The following is a 21,508-nucleotide window of genomic DNA, read 5'->3' on the forward strand; positions in this document are numbered from 1 at the left end:
AATGGCTTCCTAGCATACAGAAGATAAATGTCAAGTTCCTAAGCACGGATATAAACATTTCATGTCTTTCCTCTGTCTTAAATCTCTGGTCTCACCTCCCACCATTGCCTGCCTCCGTCTAAATGTTCTAGGTTTTCAGAATTGTTATTTTATTACTTCATACCTTTGCACACACTGTTTACTCTGTGGAATTCCTTTCTTACTCTTGCTGATTCTGCCTAATACCTAACTCATTCTTCATGACTTAGCTTGAGACATTCCCAGAAAGCTTTCCCTAACTCCACTTAGGCTAAGAAAAGATGTGTTCCTCCAAATTTCTATAACACCCTGTGTATAATTTTACCATTGTACAGACTGTATGTTCTTCAAGGGGAGAGACTATCTTTTATTTATCATTAGCACTTAGCAGAGTGTCTCACCTATAGCAGGTAATCAAATATAATTTGATCGCCATTAACATGTGTTGTATATATAAGACTCAAGAGGTGTTATCCAACAGGAAGCTAGAAATAAGGATCTAAAGCTCTGGAGATAGGCTGGGCTAAAGTCAGTAGCTGAAGTCATGGAAGGTGAAGAGGGCTAATATTTGCCAAGTGTATACCTCATAATGGGCATGTGGCTAGGCATTTGTACATATTATTTATAACTTTACAAGGAAGGTGTTATATTTTGTAAATGAAGAAGTAGGCTCACAAAGCTTAAGGGAATAGTTCAAGGTTGACAAAAGTAATAAATAGTAAAGCTGTGATTTGAACCAAGGTCTTTTAAAATCCCAAACCCAGGCTCTTTTCATTACACAAGAGTAAATAAGCTCATGCAGAAGAGAGGAGAGGGAGAGAGAGACAGAGACACAATGGAAGGAAAGGAAAGGGAAGGATAGATCCTAAAGATGAGCTTGGGAAGAACTCAGAAAGAGGACAGAGGGACGGGCAGAACACCATTAGGGATTGGTGCATTGTGAACCAGAGTGAAAATTTCTAAAGGAAGTGATAACCATTTCAAATGGAGAAGGACCAAGTCATTTAAGGGCTGATAAATGTCTTCCAAGTTTACAAACAGATATTTGGTCACCTTGGAAATAGCAGTAATTAGTAAAGTGGTTGGGAGAAACCAGATTACAACAGAATGATGGATGAGTAGGAGGCAGGGATGCTGACCAATAATGAACCAGTGACTTGTTCAAGAATCTTAGCTATAAAGAGAAGACATGTGTGTGAAAGTCACTCAATCGTGTTTGACTCTTTGTGACTCCATGGACTGTAATACACCAGGATCCTCTGTCCATGGGGATTGTCCAGGCAAGGGTACTGGAGTGGGTTGCCATTCCCTTCTCCAGGGGATCTTCCCAACCTGGGGATCAAACTCAGGTTTCCTGCACTGCAGACAGGTTCTTTACCACCTGAGCCACCAGCAATATATAAAGAGCTAGGGCTTAGATGGCTGGTTTTTTGTTGTTTGTTTGTTTTTTTAATTTAAAGATGTCTGAGACATGAGTATGTTTAAATAGTGAAGAGGAAAGTCCAATAGAGAAGGATAATTAAAGGTATAATAAAGGTGATAACTTGATGAGGTATTATTTTTGAGCAGGTGGAAGAAGATGGGATCCAAAAATAACAATGGACAAAAGGACAGATATATCAAATGAGAAGATGTCAGTGTAGACAAGTTTGTAGCTGGAAATGGGGAATATCTAAAAATTTGAGTACTTAATGGTGAAATCAGAAGAGACGGGGTCTGAAATTTTGCATATGCATAACAAAACTCATAGATTTTGGTCCAAAAGAGGTTTTCTAGATTCATTTTTTTCTATCAAATGGATCAACTGACTTTCTGCTAGTCACCCAAGCTTCAAACTACAGTGTCATCTGTGACCTCTCCCTTTTCTTTCTTCCTGATAGCTAAGGAATGGTAAAGTATTGAAATAGTATGACTAGAAAGGACCTTGAGAATGTTCAGTTACAAATGAGTAACACATCCTACAGAAGTTAAGACATATGCTTAAGTGTGCCCTGCAAATCACTATTAGCAGCTGCTGTGAGGCAAAGCTTCTGGTCAGAAGGGGTAAGTGACCTGCTGAAAGCAAACATCTATCAGACTCCATTGTGTATTTTTCAGTCTAATATACTACGTGGCACATAGTAGGGACTCAGTATTCGGTGAACCCATGAATGAATGCTGGCAGTAGTGGCTAGCTGAAAACTAAAAGTCACAGATTTGGAATCAATTTGTGCTTGGCAGAATCTTGGAATCACTCGAGCTCAACTCCCTCATTTTAAGAGGAATCTGAGGCCCAGAAAGATGAAGCAACCTGCTCAAAGTCCAGGAGCTAGTTACCGGTAGCGCTAGGACTATAAAGAAGCAAAGAGGGTGCCAAAACAAATAGATCTGAAGAGCAGGAGGGACGAAAACTAGGGTCTGCACTGCCACTTGATTCCCCTCTTGTAACAGGGGCATTTTCTTCCATTTTCATTGCTTTTACTCTATGGCTCGGATCTAAGTGTAACTATGCCAACAGTGCCCAAGTCGCGCTTCCTTCTCTTGCCTCCTAGTTTGTTCCACATTCCAAAGCCAGATCAGTAATCATCAAACATTGCTCTCAGAACTCACTTCTTTTCAGTTAAAAGCCTCCAAAAGGTCAACTACTGCCTACTAGGCTTTCCTGGTGCCTCAGCTGGTAAAGAATCCGCCGCAATGCGGGAGACCTGGGTTCCATCTCTGGGTTGGGAAGATACCCTGGAGAAGGGAACTACCCACTCCAATATTCTAACCTGGAGAATTCCATGGACTATTCCATGGGGTCTCAAAGAGTCGGACATGACTGAGCGACTTTCCCTTCACAGCTTACAGAGTAAGATCCAAATTATTAACATTCTTAACCCTTCACTCTTTCCCTATCTACTTTTAAAACCGTATCTCCCCATCTAGAAATGTTCCACTTGGCCAGACTCGTCTATCCATCAACCTTTTTCTCAAAGGCTAACCCCGCCCCCGCCCCCAGCGCGGCGTGGGGAGGGTAGGAAGAGGTTATAGTTTTTTTTTGTTGGTTAGCAGTTGGAGAGAAGAAGGCAATGGCATCCCACTCCAGTACTCTTGCCTGGAAAATCCCATGGACAGAGGAGCCTGGTAGGCTATAGTCCATGGGGTCGCTAAGAGTCAGACACGACTGAGCGACTTCACTTTTTCTTTTCACCTTCATGCACTGGAGAAGGAAATGGCAACCCACTCCAGTGTTCTTGCCTGGAGAATCCCAGGGACAGGGAAGCCTGGTGGGCTGCCGTCTATGGGGTCGCACAGAGTCGGACATGACTGAAGCGACTTAGCAGCAGCAGCAGCAGTTGGAGAATCCTAGGGACGGGGGAGCCTGGTGGGCTGCCGTCTATGGGGTCGCACAGAGTCGGACACGGCTGAAGCGACTTAGCAGCAGCAGTAGCTGCCACCTGCGCAGCCCCACAGGGTCCCATGCTTAGCCGAGCCTGGTACTCGGCTTACTGCTCTCTTTCTCCCTTGCAATTCTTAACAATTTCTGAACAAGGGACTCTGCGTTTTCATTCTGCAGTAGGCCCCGCAAATAAGGGGAGCGATTCCTGAGTCGGTCTCTTCAAACCCTAGCCCGGAGCCGGACACTAAATTAGCCACGCAATACTGCAGGAAGGAACAAAGGGTCTATCTGCAATAACGAAACAGAATCCAGAGCAAGGAGTTGCGGCTGCACATGGCTTTCCCGCCAGGCGCTTAAAACCGCATTCGCAAGCCCAGCGCCACCTCAGATCAGTTCCAGCAGGGTGCAGCTCCTACACCAAATAGAATTCCAGCCCTTCCCCCGGCCGCAGCCAATCCCCGAAGCTCCTCGGCCTCCAAAACCGCTGAGGGTTCTGATTGCCTCACAGAGTTGGCCTGGTGGGGGGCGGGTGCAGACGCGGGGGAAAGGGGTGGAGCTGGAGGTCGGTCCCCGGGCGGGGAAGTGGCCACTGCGCAGGCGTGGATGCTGAAGGATACCCAAACAAACACACCCTTACCACTGGGAGGCCTCCCGCTTTTCCCCGCCCACCTTTTTCGTGGGCTCTCCGGACTCCCAATCACCCGGCTTTCCCCGCCCCCGTCAACGTCTGGGCACGTCCCCTGCGCGGCGCGGGCCACGCACTGCTGTGCACTTAACCTCTGCCAGTCTGGCGGGAACCCGGAGGCAGGGGCGGCGCGGACGGCACGCAGTGCTGCCGGCGGGGAGCCGAGGCCTGCAGCCGCTGCCGGGCCGACGATGACTTGTTACCGAGGCTTCCTGCTGGGCAGCTGTTGTCGCGTGGCTGGGGGCCGGGCAGCGGCGCTCAGGGGGCCGGGCGCGGGAGGCCCCGCCGCGCGGCCGTGGCTTGGTGGTGAAGGCGGCGGCCGGCGGCACCTGGGGCAGGGGCAGCCGCGCGAGCTGGCGGGCTGTGGTAGCCGCCCCGACGGCGGCTTCCGCCCGTCCCGGGTGGTGGTGGTGGCCAAAACCACCCGGTACGAGTTCGAGCAGCAGCGATACCGTTACGCGGAGCTCTCGGAGGAGGACCTGAAGCAGCTGGTGGGTCCCGGCGGCCCCCGCTCTTGTGTCTCGGCCGGGCCCCGGGCCGCGACTTTTGGGGGCCGGCCGTGCCCCCTCGGGCGAGACCTCTCGGGACAACCCTTCTTCCCAGGGCATCCTAGATGCCAGGCCTGCCCTACACGCTATCCTCCACTCCCTCCGGCTTCGCTTGTAGGCTCCCCTCTCCTGCGTGCGCGCGCGAGCGTGTGTGTGTGTTTAGAGAGGGAGAGCCGGGGGCAGGTTCACTGTTGGTGCGAAGACCCCCGCCCCCAAGCCGGGGCGTCTCTAGGAACCTTGGGTGGGAGAAGGACTCCCACTGTGGGAGAGGTTTGGGGATTCATTTGCGCCCTCGCCACCCACACCCCCTTTAAACAACCCGGAGTGAGGTAGGTCTGAAGCTTGGATGCTCTGGGAATCTCTCCCCCGGCAGCGGAAAAGAGGGCTCTGGTACCGCGGACACACCCCCTTTTACGGGGCACGACTGCCAGGCCTGGGTCACTCCGGAGAGCCAGTCGGCTTGAGCCTTTTCCTTGCTGGAGCGTGGTCCTCAGACAAGGTTCTAGGAGTTTGCTTTAAAAGCTCACGTGTCTCCAGTGCTAGGAAGAGCAAGGGAGAAATTTGACTTTGAATGTATGTTATTAAATAGAAAGGTCCAAACGAAGGCAGGTAAATGTCTATAATGTAGTAATGCCTCCATAACAGACTATGTTTGGTATAGGTGTTTAAAATATCTTTGCAAAGTATATAAATACACCTAAGGTGGTGAATGGGAGTTTCCTTGGTGGCTCAGAGGTTAAAGCATTTGCCTGCAATGCGGGAGACCTGGGTTCGACCCCTGGGTCCGGAAGATCCCCTGGAGAAGGAAATGGCAACCCACTCCAGTATTCTTGCCTGGATAATCCCATGGATGGAGGAGCCTGGTGGACTATAGTCCATGGGGTCGGACACGACTGAGCGACTTCACTAAGGTGGTGAATATTACCTACTTTCACTCTTATTTTTGAAGCATCTGATCTCATGCCCACCCCCACTTCAGGAAAAGGAGAATGATGTTTTCTATGATGAACAGTATATCTGGAAAAATCTCCATTGGAAATCTCTTAATTGTTGACACCACCCCAAAAGACTTTGGAATTAATTGCCTATAACCGTAATCCTGTAGCATTCTGTACCAGAGTAGACACTCTGGTCCTGAACTTGTGGTTGGCAATCATCAGCAATTTTTTGGTAATATTTTGTAAAGTTATCAAAATGAAGGGCTTCCCTGGTGGCTCAGCTGGTATAGAATCCTCCTGCAATGCCAGAGACCCAAGTTGATTCCCTGGGGGGAGAAGATCCCCTGGAGAAGGAAATGGCAACCTGCTCCAGAAAGTGAAAGTGTTAGTTGCTCAGGCCTGTGGACTCCTTGCCACCCCATGGACTGTAGCCCCAGCCAGAAGTACTGACTATTTTCAACATTTAGCTTCATTGTTTAATGAGTTAATTGAGGAGGGCCTCTGTATTCATCTGATAGCAATGCTAGGTGCTCATTTCTCTCCTTTTCCTAAAGTGTTTGATGGTAGCAGTTTATAGAAAACATTTGCATCATTTAAAGAGTAAGTCAAACAGTTTGAGCAGGAGGTTGGAGTAGTTGAGTTTGTGTTAAAGGGCTGAGAGTGAGACAGGAAATAAAAAGGTGAGCAGCAACTGTTTCTGATTTGGGAAAGAGGTGATGCTCTTTGGGTCCTGCTTCTAATTCTGCAGATCTGTTATACATTTTAGAAGCTGTCAAGTGCTGTATACGCATAAATATGTTCTTCATAACAATTTTATGAAAGCCTCCCACAACAGTTAAAAACAGTATACTTGGTTTGCATGATCAGAGTGTGGGACTGAGGGTCAGGAGCTTGGAGCCAGGCCCAAGTCCTGTGTGGTCAAATTCCTCTGCTGCTTTTTAGCTTCTCTGGGGCTCCTTGGTGACAGTGGTACTTTTGGTGTGGTGCTGCCAGTTTTCAGGGTGCATCTATCTAGTTCATTGTGTGAAATACTAGGATTGGACTAGAGAGCCTCCAAGGCCCTTTCTGATACTTTAAAACTCTGAATAACTTGTATAAGGCCTCATGATATAAGTGACATCTGAATTAGATTAATTCTTGGGTCTCTAAACTGGATTACCACTTATCAAAACTTTTTAAATGTAAGACAAATCAAGTCTTTCAAAATTGAACTACCTGGCATACCTACTCTGAGTATCTGAAGAGAAATCTGTAATGGGTAAATATTTGCCTATTGCTTGAGTATGCTGTTTGGAATAAGAAAACTTTTGAAGTAACACTTTTGGACTGTGGAACAGAGTTTTGAAATAGCTACTGTTGGTATCATTTCAACTAAATTTTATTGGATTTGTCTGTAACTGATTTGAGGTATTTATGTTAAGGCCAGTATTCAGAATGAAGGGCTTCCCTGGGTGACTGAGTGGTAAAGAATCTAGCTGCCAAGCAAGAGACATGGACTCGAACCCTGGGTTGAGAAGATGTCCTGGAGAAGGAAATGGCAACCTGCTCAAGTATCCTTGCCTGGGAGATCTTATGGACAGAGGAACCTGGCAGGCTACAGTCCCTGGGGTCACAAAGATGGGACAGGTCTTAGCGACTAAACAACAACAAATTTGGAATGGAATAGTATTAGGTGGAGCCCGTACCAGAGTTCAGGGACAGGCCAAACAACACTGGACTGTGTGAAATTGTTTTAAAATGGGATTCTGTGATAGGAATGATATGGTTAATATTGTTTGCTATTTTGCTGGGGCAAAAAATACTGAGGGATATGAATCATGTGAATTGGGTATAAAAGACAGTCACCAAGTGCTTCCTTGAGTGTTCTGGCACTGTGGCTGGCTGTGTCTATGGTGTCTTGGTAACCTGAAGTTTTAGGGGAGATGGTTCTCTTTTGTGGTGGTGGTGGTGATTGTTCTGTGGCAAAATAGATCTCTATTAGGGTACTTGTTAAAATGAAAATGGAAGACGAGGGATAGAGTGCAAGTATAATTTCATACTCTGAAGCTTCATGGTTCTGTAACCTTGTAGAAACATAAACAATTAAAGGATATATTTCTTAGTTGATAAAGCATAAACAGACTGGGTCAAAGTTTGACTTTTAATTGCTCATTCATATTGGTTTTCCTTTGGTTTATTTTCAATTCTTGCACTTCCTTTCCCCCTAGCTATCAGTGACTTTTCTTGTGAATAAATTTTTCGTCAGTGAGTTTACCTTTCCTGGCTCACAACTTTGCAAGGACTAATTAAACTATTTTATTACACTTGCCTCATAAGTGATGTAGCTGTCAGTGGATGTGGAGCTTATATTATCAGGGTTGATGCCACTCACAAACTAAACCTTTGGATGAATCAAAACTGATTGGAAAGGATTTTGCCATCATAAACACACCTCTCGGTCAAAGAGAATGTTTTATTTCAGAATATTTTAATATATGCCAAATAACAAATGAACCGTTTCCACCTTTCTCTGGCTCCACCCCAAGTCATACAACCCCAGAAGCAACTCCTTTTAATGGTTTCCAGTTTTAATTTCTTTTAGAATTAGTGTCCTAATGGGATAGCATTATTTCATTTAGCAGTCCCTCTGTCACTGGCTTAAGTTCTTCCTAGTTTCTGCCTTCTTCGCAGATTTGGGAGATGCAGCACCTTGGATTTTGTTCTCCTTACTCTGAAAACAGTGGTGTAACTTTTAGTTCTTGGGCAGATAACATTTCTGCCATACGTACAGTGAGTGTAGTGTATGCACCATGAGTATTTATCAAATGAACGAACATGATCTGGAGTCCTGCCAGAGCCTTCTAACGGAACCTCACTCCTTTCACATCTTCTAGACACAGGAACCTGAGTAGTCTATCCAAAATGAACATCTGTCCACTTTACTCCTCTGCTTAGAATGCCTCAAAAGCTCCCTGTAACCTATAGAGTCACCCAGGGAATTTGTTAGAATGAAGGTACCTGAACCTTATCTTTCTCCCCCTCAGATGTAAAGATTCAGTTTGTGGAGAACTCCCAGACTTTGGGCTCTGAATCATACCCTTAAAACTGCTGATGCTTTAGGGATTCACATTTTTAACAAACTCTCCAGGTTTGCAGTTGGTCCCCAGATCACACTTTGAGAAGCGTTATTGTAGATGAAACTTTTTTATCCTTTGTGTGCTAAAAACAAGGTTTTCTAGGAACTGACTCAGGTCCATCTCTTAACGCTTCATTTCTAATCAGTTCTTGTCTAGAACTTCACTTTCCATTGCTTTCAAACTGCTTTAATTTTCATTAGATGCTGTGCTTATCTAATTCATTTCTCTATGTATCAGCAGCACATTAAAATGGTTCAAAATGTAAAAGATACAGAAGAGTATACAGTGAAAACTCTCTTATTCTTGTCAATGGACACTTAGTTTTTGTCCCTGAAAGTAACCAATGTTAATTTCTTGTGTTTCTTTCCAGAAATAATCTATACATACAAACCCACAGAGTGAAATGTTCTTTTTCTTTATCCCATCCCCTTTTACTCAATGCTAACATTATTTAAGTTATTCTGCCCCTTATTCCTTTTAGTATGTACATAGTACTTTGTATGCAAATGCCTTAGTTTTTTAAAATATACTATGTAAGGAATAGTAGTAATTTGTGTTATGAATAACACAAATAATAATTTGTGTTAATGAATCAAACTCTAAATACTTAAAAGTGAAATTGCCAAGTGAGAAAAATTTGAAATTTTAATAAGTATTGCCGAATTGCTTCCCTTAGAGGCTCTACCAGTGTATAGCACATTTTGGGGTCTTTGTTAACCTGTAGGTGAAAAATGGTATTTCAGGGTAGTTTGATTTGTGTCCACCAGTGTCTTTACCTTTGTAGCCCCTTTTGCTTCGAATCCTCCTTCATCCTTTAGCCCAGGGGTCCCTAACCCCACCACCCCATCCAACCCCCCGGGCCAAGGATCTCTGCTGGCTTGTGGTCTGTTAGAAACGCGGCCTCACAGTGGGAGGTAAGCAGCAGGCGAGGGAGAGAAGCTTGATCTGTTATTTACAGCCCTCCCTATCGCTCTCATTACTGACTGGTCTCTGCCTCCTGCTCAAGGAACTCAGTAAATGTAATGTGCTTGCATCATTCTGAAACCATCACGCCTTGCCCTCATCTGTGGAAAAATTGTCTTCCGTGAAATATCCCTGATGCCAAAAAGGTTGGGGACCACTGCTTTAGCCTAGTTCTGTTCTTGCCGAAGGGTGAAGCTTACACATTACTCTCACAGGAAGCCATCCTTGATAACCTTGCTGGGCCCATCTCGAGCCATCAAGGTTGTGTTAGGTATTCTTCACTGTGTTTTCATAATACATATCTTTTTGAGTTTTCCTCTTTAGCATATGATCTGTGGTTATTTTTTCCTCTGGAGTTGAGGTCAAGAGCTTTAGTTTACTCCTCATACTCTTTGCCTTTCCATCTCCACTAAATAAAGGTAGGGAAATGTTTCTGAATTAAAAAAAATTTTTTTTTTTCTTTTTTAGTTCTTTTTACCCTGAGGCTGCCAGTCCAGAGTCTTATTTCCAGTGTCACTCTTAGGAGAGATGTTAGTTGCTGAAAACCTAAGGTAGAGATTGGACTTCCCTGGTGGCTCAAGACTGTAAAGCGTCTGTCTACAATGCGGGAGACCCGGGTTTGAGCCCTGGGTTGGGAAGATCCCCTGGAGAAGGAAATGGCAATCCACTCCAATACTGTTGCCTGGAAAATCCCATGGACAGAGGAGCCTGGCAGGCTGCAGTCTGTGGGGTCACAAAGAGTCAGATACAACTAAGCGACTTCACTTCACTAAGGTAGAGATTACTGATGTGAGTTCCCTGAAAGAGGCTCCACAGTTAAATATGTTTGAGAACCGTAAGCCTAAACAGACGATGCTTTTATTTGACCATGAAATTTTGGGTGGAGGCAGAAAATTTTTTAATTCTGGGGAACACAGCTTGGAAAATAGAGGCATACGATATATAAGTATACAAGTATTTACAGTTAAATAAGAGATTCATAAAGGTGTAAAAGGATTGAATATCACAGTAGCTAAAATTCCATTATCAGAATTATTGATCAGTATGCTTTAGAGCCCTGGTTTTCAACCTGCCCTGTGTATTAGGCTTACTTGGAGAAGCCTGTAGCCAGTCATGAAATTGTAAATAACTTAATTTTTTTTTACTATGATCACTTTTTCTATATATTTATATGACGTAAACTTTGAATATAGAAAGGTATTTATTGATGCACATTAATAACTTCTCAACTAATAAAGTGTAAGTTGACTGTGTTTTAGCCTTTTTTTGTCTTTAAAAATTTACATCAGTAATATATTCTTTAAAATGTGTCTTTTTTTAGAAATTTGCTTTTTTTATTCACTATTGGTTATATATTTTATGTTGACACGTTAAGTTATTTTAACTGCTGTATAGTATTCCATTATTTGAATAATTAGGTTATTTTCAGTTTTTCCACTATTAAAAAAAATGCTTCAAATAAAAATACAAGTAATTTTTCCATAAGCATCGAATGACTCCCTGATTCCAATGTTCTCATCAGCACTTGGTAGACTTTAACATTTTTGCCAGTGTGACGAGGGTGAAAATTGTATCTTTTAATTTTAAGCTACTTAAATATTAAAGAATGAGGAAGAGTTTATATGTGAAGGAAAGGGAACAGTACTAGCAAGGCAGTGGGAAAGGTCATCTTTTTGCCAGTAATAAAACCTCAAACTTGGTGACTAATTCACAATCAGAAAAATCTCATATCATGATGTACTCATATTTGGTACAGAAGATAACATGAAGCAGTTTACTCTTGTCACATGCAGTATAGTTTATTTTTTCTTGACTATTAATTCTGATTGTGACCACCAGATTAATGTGGCAGCCATTCTAAGGGCAATTTGAAAATCATGGCTCAAGAGGGAGTATTATTATTATTTTTTTTAATTTTAATTTTTACTTTATTTTACTTTACAATACTGTATTGGTTTTGCCATACATTGACATGAATCCACCACGGGTGTACATGAGTTCCCAAACATGAACCCCCCTCCCACCTCCCACCCCATATCATCTCTCTGGATCATCCCCATGCACCAGCCCCAAGCATCCTGTATCCTGCATCAAACATAGACTGGCGATTCGTTTCTTACATGGTAGTATACATGTTTCAATGCCATTCTCCCAAATCATCCCGCCCTCTCCCTCTCCCTCAGAGTCCAAAAGTCTGCTCTACACATCTGTGTCTCTTGCTGTCTTGCATACAGGGTCATCATTACCATCTTTCTAAATTCCATATATATGTGTTAGTATACTGTATTGGTGTTTTTCTTTCTGGCTTGCTTCACTCTGTATAATCGGCTCCAGTTTCATCCATCTCATTAGAACTGATTCAAATGTATTCTTTTTAATGGCTGAGTAATACTCCATTGTGTATATGTACCACAGCTTTTTTATCCATTTGTCTGCTGATGGACATCTAGGTTGTTTCCATGTCCTGGCTATTATAAACAGTGCTGCGATGAACATTGGGGTACATGTGTCTCTTTCAGTTCTGGTTTCCTTGGTGTGTATGCCCAGCAGTGGGATTGCTGGGTCATAAGGAAGTTCTATTTGCAATTTTTTAAGGAATCTCCACACTGTTCTCCATAATGGCTGTACTAGTTTGCATTCCCACCAACAGTGTAAGAGGGTTCCCTTTTCTCTAAACAGATAAGTCGGCTTTAAGTGAAAGTCGCTCAGTCCTTGTCCGACTCTTTGTGACCATGTCCATGGAATTCTCCAGGCCAGAATACTGAAGTGAGTAGCTGTTCCCTTCTCCAGGGGATCTTCCCAACCCAGGGATGGAACCCAGGTCTCCCACATTGCAGGCGGATTCTTCACCAGCTGAGCCACAAGGAAAACTCAAGAGGGCCTTATAAAGTTGTTAGATGCCATGGTTTTAGCTCGTAGTGGTTTTACGTCTTTTAACAGCAGAACACAACCCTTGCTCAGCCCTGCTCTCTTCCCCGCAGGAGTGGAGGGATGGCTCAGTTTTTCTGAGATGTTACTATTCTGGGACTAGTATGAAAGCAGGCTTCTGGTGGGAGTGGTTAGATGATGAGGGGAATGGGAAGGATTTTTAAGGAAGAAACTCCTTTAGAATCTCAAGAGGCAAGCTATTACAAGAGACCAGATAAGAGTTGATGTTGTCCAGAACTCAAGCAGTGGCAGCATGAATGTAAAGGACAGATTGGAGAAATAGTTCACAGGTATAATTACTGGACTTTACCACTGGCTGGCTGTGGAGATTCATTGTGGAGGGAGAATTAAAGCTGACACCCGGGATTTATTCTGTTGACTAGGTAAATGGAAGTGTTATTAACTACTATATGGGATTCAGAAAAGCAAATTAGGAGGAATATATAATCAGATTTAGATGGTTTTGGGGAGAAGTACTTGACCTACTGGGTGGATATAAAGGTAGACATTTAAAAATTGGAGCCTGTAACTCAAGAAACAGGCTTGAACTAGCAGTTAACTTCTTAGGTGCTGGTGTATACTGGGTAGATCAAGTCCCTGGAGTGGGGAGATAATGAAAGTGAAATGGAAACAGATAAGCATGCCGAAGATGGAACCTGGTGCCATCCCATTGTATAAGGGAGTAGGTAACAGAATTAAGGAGAATGCAGAAGCAGGGATAAAACAATGAGGAAAATAAAGGTGAGAGCCTGAGATAAAGAGTAAATGGAATAGAAATAATTGAAGATAAATACTAAATACAGCTGAAGAAATGGTTAGAGTTTCCTGTGGCTGGCTTGATCTGGCTCGGATAAATAGTTTACTTTCTCTAGCTGTTAGTTAGGTGCCACTAATCCTTTTAAGGCAGTTTTGAGTGGTGCTTGGTGTACCATTTAGTTAAGTGTATTCTAAGAGTGCTTAAATTATGCCTAGTGAGTTTACATAGCAGCTGTCATTGTCTCACAAGTTTGTGCATTTCTCACACGTTAAATTTGAAAAGACACATTTCCTTCCCTTACTGGAGTACAAAATAGTAAACACTCATCTGACTAGTAAAACAAGTTAAAAATTTTAATTCAGTTTTGGCAAGTAAAGATGTCTGTGATACTTTAATAGAAGTGTTTGGGCCATTTAGAAAATAGCATGACTATCACCTCTGGCCTTAGGGTGTGGTTGATTTCTGTCCTTTCAGAATCCTTCCCCCTGCCCCCCTTTCATGTTGTGTTGTGTTTTGTCTTAACCTCAAGCACGTGGGGAGAAGTGTTGTTGGCTTTGGCAGATTTTATAGGGGCAGTTCTGTTATGTTAAGTGTGTCTGCTGTAGAACTTTTAGGTTCACACCAGTTTTTCCATTTTAGTGGATAATCTTTGAAAAAAAACTTTTTGTTAATGCTGATGAGAATTAACAAGCTTTTGGAGAAAAAAGAAAAAACACTAAGAACTTTGTCGCTAATACTGATACATTAAGTGTAGCATTGCAGAGTTGAGAATGTATTCTAAATTTCAGTAATTTCTTTAGTTTCTTAATTTTAAGATGTTTTACAGAGAATTCCTGGGTTCTTGTTTTTGTCCAATTGAAGTATGTTTTTAAATCTTTGAAGTGTTGTTATTTTCCAAACGGGTAGCTAGAAATTCTTACTATCCTTTGAGTATTAAATAAAATTGTTTTTTAATATAAGAGCAAGTTGAATAGTGATATAAGACTTTCTAATTGATGCTTTTTATTAGTGATTTTTAAAAATGTCTTATCTCTTAGTTGCCTAGTTAGCTAGTCTGTTAATACAACTTAGTAGGCCAACCAGCTACATTGTTTATGAAAATAATTAATGAAAGAACTTGTATTCCCTAAATAAATGTATTAAGCATGAGTTATTAAAGAATTACAGTAATTCACAAGAAGAAATTCTACTCTTGAGATGTAATTTTTACACAGCACCATGTAAGTTTAAGGTGTACAGCATAATGATTTGACATTTATACGTCATGAAATGATTATCACAGTAAGTTTAGTAAACATCTGTCATCTCATATAGATATAAAATTAAAGAAATAGAAATTTTTTTTTCTTGTGATGAGATCTCTCAGGATTTACTCTCAACAGCTTTTATATGTAACATACTGCAGTGTTAATTATAATTATCATGTTGTACATCTCTAATATTTATCTTAAAACTGGGAGTTTGTACATTTTGACTACTTTCATCCAACTCTCTGTTCCTTCTAGTAACCACAAATCTTATCTCTTTTTCTATGAGTGAGTTTGTTTTTGAAGTATAATTGACCTACAGCACTATGTTAGTTCTTGTTATAGAACATGGTGATTGGTGTTTCTAACATTTCAGAATGATCACCACATAATCATTTCATACTGTGACTCATTTATTTTGCAGCTGTTGTCCCAGAGGTCTCTTAAACTCCTTATTTCTTTCTATTCTTTTCTTCCTTTTTCTGTTCATCTTCAGTGATTTCCACTACTATATCTTTCATCTCACTGATCCATCCCTTTATATCATCTAATGTAATGCTGAGTCCTTCTAGTGTATTTTTCATTTCAGTTATTGTTCTTCATCTCTGCTTGGTCATCTTTATATTTTTGAAGTGAAAGTTTTAGTCGCTCAGTCATGTCCAACTCTCCGCGACCCCATGACCGTCAAGCTTCTCTGTCCATGGAATTCTCCAGGCAAGAATACTGGAGTGAGTAGCCTTTCCGTTCTCCAGGGGATCTTCCAGACCCAAGGATTGAACCTGGGTCTCCTGCATTGCAGGCAAATTCTTTAGTGTCTGAGCCACCAGGTAAGCCCCTTATATTTTCTAACTCTTTTTTTTTTAAACCTTTTAACTTCTCACTCTTATCGTTTAATCTTCTCCAGAGTTCTTTGATGATTACCTTGAACTCTTTATCAGGTTTAGATTTCCTGTCTCCATTTCAGTTAATTCGTCTGTGATTTTATCTTGTTCACTTATTTGGAACTTATTCCTTCCTGCTCCATTATTCCTGATTTGCTGTTTTTGTTTCCGTATATTTGGTAGGCTAGTTGTGTTTTCCAGCCTTGGAGAAGCAGCCTTTTTTAGATCTCCTTTGCATGTCAGCAACACACTTTTTCTGGTCACCAGACTTACATGCTCTAGGGATGCTTCTTATGTGGGCTGCATGGGCCCTCCTGTGCCAGCTGACTACTGTGGGGCGTCTGGTTGGTTGCCAGGCCCCACCTGGTGTGCTGGCTGCTGTGGGGTGGGGTTGGGTCACAAGCCTGCGGGCTGTGTGGCCTTGGGGTCCCTTGACCTGGTGCTGGCCCACTCGTGGGTGGAGCTGAGTTCTGGAATAGGTGGTTGCACATAGCGGTTCCACATCTAGTATTGGCCTGCTGATGGGCAGGGCTGGCTCTTGACATGATTGGCTGTGGGGTCAGGGATGTCGCAAAGCTGGTGTCAGCCTAATGGTGGGTGGGGCCAGATCCTGGCAGCTGGTTGAGACCACAAGCTGCTCCAGAGCTGCTGTTGGCCCACTGGTGGGTCAACAGGATCCCCAGGCTGGTGCCTGCCCTCTGGTGGGAGAACTGGGTCCTGGGTTAGCACCATCCCACTGGTGGGTGGAGACAGGCCTGGAGTCTCTGGTTGCAGGGCCCTGGAGGTCCTGGAGTTGGGGTCAGCCCACTGGTGGCCAGGGCCCAGGGGGCCTTGGACTGGTGCCTCCCCACTCCCCAATGAGTGAAGCCGGCCCCCAGGCTGTTACAGGTCCACTGATATGCGGAGCCGGGTACTGGGGATCCTGGGCCTACTGTGAGCGTGCTGGAGTGTGGGCTGGGTCTTGGGTTCTCAGGTGGACAGGGCTAGGTCCGGGGTTACCTATGGGCTCACGGGGTCTTTAGGTGGCAGGCCTGGGGTTTACATCCCAGCAGTAATAAGCTGGAGAGGGAATTCCACAGTGGCGTTGGCCAGTGCCAGTGTCCTCATGGTGGAACAAGCGTCCCACAGTGGCCATCACCAGTGTCCCATGTCGTCAGGGTGAGCTCTAGTTGCCTCCTGCCTCCTCAGGAACCTCTCCAAGATCAGCAGATGGGTCTGACCCAGGATTTTTTCAAATGGCTGCTTCTGCCCTGGGTCCTGGAGTGTGTGGAGATTTGTGTGTGCTCTTTATTTCCCACAGCCCTGGTTCTCCTAAAAGTAAGTCCTGCTGGCCTTCACAGCCATATGTTTGGGGACTTGTCTTCCCAGTGCAGGGCCTCTGGGCTGGGGAGTCAGTGTGGGGCTCTGGCCCCTTGCTCCTTGGGAAGCAGCTCTGCAGTTGTAAATTATTCCTTCCCCCCATTTGGGGGTTGTCCACCCAGGGGTGTGGGCCTTGACTGCACTGCATCTCATACCTCTTATCTGTCTTGCTGTGGTTCCCTCGTATGTTTAGTTGTAGAAGATCTTTTCTGCTGGTCTTCTGTTTTGTTTCTTTTTCTTTAATAGTTTTTCTATAAGTAGTTTTAATTTTGTTGTTCCTCCCAAATAACATGCTTTTTGATTCTAGCATTCACTCTAGTGAACATATTTCCTACTTGATGATTAAATGAATGTTTCAAAACTTCCCTCAACATTTTACTTTGTGGATGATTCTAGAAGACATATACTTTAAAAGAATATTAATGATAAGATAGTGACATTATAAAATATTCTAAACAACTAGCAAAAACAGTTATTGAAGACTATATGTCCTTACATCTAGAAGTTATCCACTCTCAAGCAGCCAGCAAGCCCTTTGTTTGGACTGTGTAAATTTCAGATAGAGTTCAGAAATTGGAATACAAGAGAGCTGCAAGTCCAAGTAGAACAGAGGTCATTAGATGACCTTTAGATGACTGCTTTCTAAAATAATAGTTCATCTTTGGTCTTCAGTAGCCAAATTCGGCATGTTAAAAAGTCCATTTAGGAAAAAAAAAAGACACTCAAGCTGTAAAACATGGACTTTTGAAATCCTGTTGACTACATTCAGGATTCAGGATATACTGATTCAGGAAACTTAATGCTGTATTTGGTATTAGAACCACATTATGATTTTCTGGAACCAGACTTTCTAATTAAGTTTATACTTGTGGATTTCACAGATAACCATTAAAATGTATGTTCAAAAAACCCCCCAAAACAACCCAGTCTGTCTTATATAGGGCTTTTTAAAGAAATATAATATGTAAAGCATATTATGTAATAAGGCAAAATTTGTTTTATTTTGATATAGCTCGCGCTGAAAGGCTCTAGCTACAGTGGATTGCTTGAGCGACATCATATTCACACGAAAAATGTAGAGCACATTCTTGATAGTTTACGGTAAGTCTGTGGGATCAGGTGTTAAGTGGGCTTCTGTATTGAGGACTTTCAATTTTTAAATTTTTACTAGCAGCTAATACTTAGATTTTTAGGAGAGATGGCCATTATAGAATCATTTTAAGAAAATTATACTGTGGCTAATGGAGTTGGTATTAGAGTATTTTTAAGGAAATTTTTACTGTACTCTGAAATTTTCAGATTGTCAGTTATTATTTGGTCTGCCCAAGAAGTGCCTTTTCTAAACAGTTAATTTTGTACACAGCAGGCTTCAACTGTAGGATAATGTTTTATTTCTTAAACAGAATAGTAGATTATATAGGTGTTCATTATAATAGTTTTTGAATGTCTAAAAATTATGATTATAGAAACGTCCATTAATTAAAGGCTAAATGAGTCAGTGAATAAGTGTGTGTATGCAAGAGAATCAATGTGAGGACATGCAAATTATGAAATGTTTTAGTCACTGTTTTTATCTGGCAGTCAATATTTGTTGAATTTAAAATAATAGCTATTCGCTCTTATTTTAAAAAATTGTCTCTCAAGGTGTTAGTCTTTTGGACCATTTTGTATTAATGAATTTTAGCGTCAGAAAGAGTAGAGAAAATAAAAGGAAATTCTAGTTAATATTGCTATTCGTCAAGGGCTTTAAAAGATGTTTTTAAAGCACATTGGAGACTTGGGATAGTTTATTCATGTGCTTCCTGTAGTTGATTGGTTGTTGTGGTTAAATGAAAATGAAGCTGACCTTCCAAAGCTAAACATAAATTTGTTTGTAAAACAAAGTTGTTTATTTTACAGCTCCGTTGTAATAATCTGCCTCTCAAAAAACATATTCCTTTATGTTAGTGGAAATTTTATATACCTTTTACTTTTTTTATCTTAGGAATGAGGGAATTGAGGTTCGTCTCGTAAAGAGGAGAGAATATGATGAGGAAACTGTTCGATGGGCAGATGCTGTCATAGCTGCAGGAGGTAATAGTTTTGCGGAGGTAAAGGTGTTGGAATATGGAAATGCTCTTTAAAAGTCATATTTCCAAATATCCTGTGAGCTAGCTGTAATGAAGCTTTCAGAGTCCTACCGTAAGACAAATTTTTAGGTTTTTAGAATCAGATTTTAAAAGGTGTGCTTTATACAGCATTTTAATTTTTTAGTGGATGACGTTACTGTAATGTTCTGTGTGTGTGTATTCCTGTGTGTATATTTAAGGTGTGCCTTTAACTTTAAATATGATTCAAAGTATTGTTTATAATTGTCCTTTGGTTCAGTTATGCCAGGCTTTAAAAAATAGTTGAGTTTAAGAGTTTAATGAGATTAGATAAGTTCCATCCCTCTTTGGTCCCAGTATACTTATGCTTTTTTTTTTTTCTCTGAGCTGTATTATTACATTAGTGACCATTCTTTATAAACCTTTATGGGTTTTCTTTTTGGTGGGGAGAAAAATGCAAAATTGGACACTTTGGATGTATTCTCATTAAAATAATTTGTGAATTTGGACTGATGGTATGAGAGAGGGAAAGAGGAATGGTTAAAAGAAGTGATAGGGTTAGAATAGTGGCTCCCACCTGGGGGCTACTATCGGCATCTAATGGGTAGAGGCCAGGGATACTGCCCATCACCCTACAGGCTCAGGACAACCCCCTAAACAGAAAAATTACCTGGCCTAAAGTGTCACTCTTGCCACTGTTGAGAAATTCTGGGTTAGAGTTGGAGAGATAATACAAAGAATAGTGGGTAGAAAGGAAGTGGAGGAGACTGTGGCAGCCAGCAGGATGGGGTGGGGTGTGATTGCTAAAAGAACTAATGTTCACAGTGTTGTTGATCAGACTTGTTACAGAGCTAGAGTTTAATGCTTTATGTCCTTTAGGGGATGGCACAATGCTTTTGGCAGCAAGTAAAGTCTTGGACAGACTTAAACCAGTTATTGGTGTAAACACCGACCCAGAACGGTAAGGAAAAAGAATTTTTTTACCTGTTATACATACAGACATTTATCCTTTGCTTTGCATAGTATATATTTATGATAAATCTTAAAGTTTGGAAGCTCTTTATCCTCTTGCTACAGGGTGTCTGCCATGGTGCATGCTGTGTGAGTGGAAGCATCACCCTTCCTGCCTATCATGAATGTTAGAACTATGTACCAGAACCATTTTGGTGATGAAATCTAGGCATGTAGAATTGATCTCTACCTTTAGCAGATTTCTCTTCTTTGTAGTTATTCTCAAAGTCTTAGCTCTCTTTTTTTAGCTTAGGCATGAGAAATACATATGCATTGCGCTGGCACTGGTGGTAGAAAATTATGATACGGGATGGACAGGTTCTCACATCTGATATCCCAGGTAGGTTGGGAGTAGTGTCTGTAGCTGAAGATACCTGAGCCCTTGACTGAAGTGAGTACTGGTGACCTTTGGTGTTGCTGGTGACGGATGAGTTAATGATGTTGCAGCTTCTACCCTTACTTAGGCTCTTATCTACATCCCTAAGTATGCCTCCACTGATTTCCTGTGTGACTTCATAGACTTAATAAATAAATTAAACCCTGTTAGCACTTTTTCCCCCTTTCCTCAGCTTCTCTGACATATAACCTTATTCTGTTCTAGCCACTCACAACCATGATCATATCCAACAGTGATCTTGCTTCTACTCTTGTCTTATTTAAGTCTCTTCTGTCCACTGCAGCCACAGTGACTGTTTTATAAAAGTTTGGTAATATTAGGTAGACTTCTCTGCTCAAAGTCTTACTGTGGCTCTCCATCTAACTCGGAATAAAATTAATTTTACAGTGACTAGGATGACCAGTTCCTTTTCATCCTGGTTTGCTTGGAAATTTCTCAGTTTTAGCACCGGAAGTCCTTCGTCCTGGGAAAATTGTCTGTTTCGGGCAAATGGAGATGGTTGATCACCTTCACTGTGACATTCAAGACTCTACATTATTTGGCCTCTGACTATTCTGTATGCTTATGTCCTGGTATTTTCTCTTTCTTCATGCTGTTGTAGCCATACTGGCTTCCACTTGAATGTATCTGGTGGCAGTTAAAAGTAATGCATTTACAAATGGACTTGTCTCCTTTCCCCGATGCCATACTTGATGAATGGAATTGTAATGGGTGCTAAAGCTGTGGCGACTCATCCTCACCCCCTCCCTTCAGGGTCGGGTATTTAGTGTGAAGTTTTAGGGATCCTACCTTTGAGTCCTTCTCTTGCCCTCCTCACTGTTACTAATCATAGCTGAGGCCTTTGTAGTGTGTGAGTTAAATTGCTGCAATAATCTCCATTCTTGCTCTTTCCAACTCATCCTTCATACTTTGCCTTAGTATTTTTTCTAAAGTGCAAATTTGATTGTATCCACTCTTTAGTTAAAGTCTTTCAGGGTTTCCTTTTGATCTTCAGGATGCCTTGCAAATTCCTTAGCATAATGTATATGATGATTCTCCACCTGTTGCTTATCAGATTTTCTAGTTTCACCTATCTTTATTTACCCACAGGCACATTCTTCAGCTTAAAAAAAGGACTGATGCCTCTCTAGGAACAGTCTAGGATCCTTCCTGAAGTCTATTCTTTGGGGTTTTTTAATTGTATTTTTGCCCAGTTTTATTGAGATGTAATGG

The 21,508-nt window shown here is 42.1% G+C and overlaps 1 protein-coding gene across 4 annotated transcripts in view; it reads left to right on the forward strand.

Annotated features, from left to right (window-relative positions):
* The first annotated feature begins 4,255 nt into the window (after window positions 1–4,255).
* Window positions 4,256–21,508, forward strand: part of NADK2 (NAD kinase 2, mitochondrial) — a 46,018-nt gene continuing 28,765 nt past the window's right edge. For 2 of the 4 annotated variants that reach the window (XM_068990404.1, XM_068990406.1), the window contains exons 1-4: window positions 4,256–4,555; window positions 17,814–17,902; window positions 18,786–18,874; window positions 19,768–19,849. In XM_068990404.1, coding sequence (XP_068846505.1) covers window positions 4,256–4,555; window positions 17,814–17,902; window positions 18,786–18,874; window positions 19,768–19,849 — 560 coding nt within the window. Of the gene's footprint in view, window positions 4,556–15,259; window positions 15,290–17,813; window positions 17,903–18,785; window positions 18,875–19,767; window positions 19,850–21,508 lie in introns of those variants that run through there. The other 2 variants (XM_068990405.1, XM_068990407.1) reach the window with 2 other exon arrangements.

Source organism: Capricornis sumatraensis, chromosome 18 (genome assembly GCF_032405125.1).
Source record: "Capricornis sumatraensis isolate serow.1 chromosome 18, serow.2, whole genome shotgun sequence".
In the NCBI taxonomy this organism is placed as follows: domain Eukaryota; kingdom Metazoa; phylum Chordata; class Mammalia; order Artiodactyla; family Bovidae; genus Capricornis; species Capricornis sumatraensis.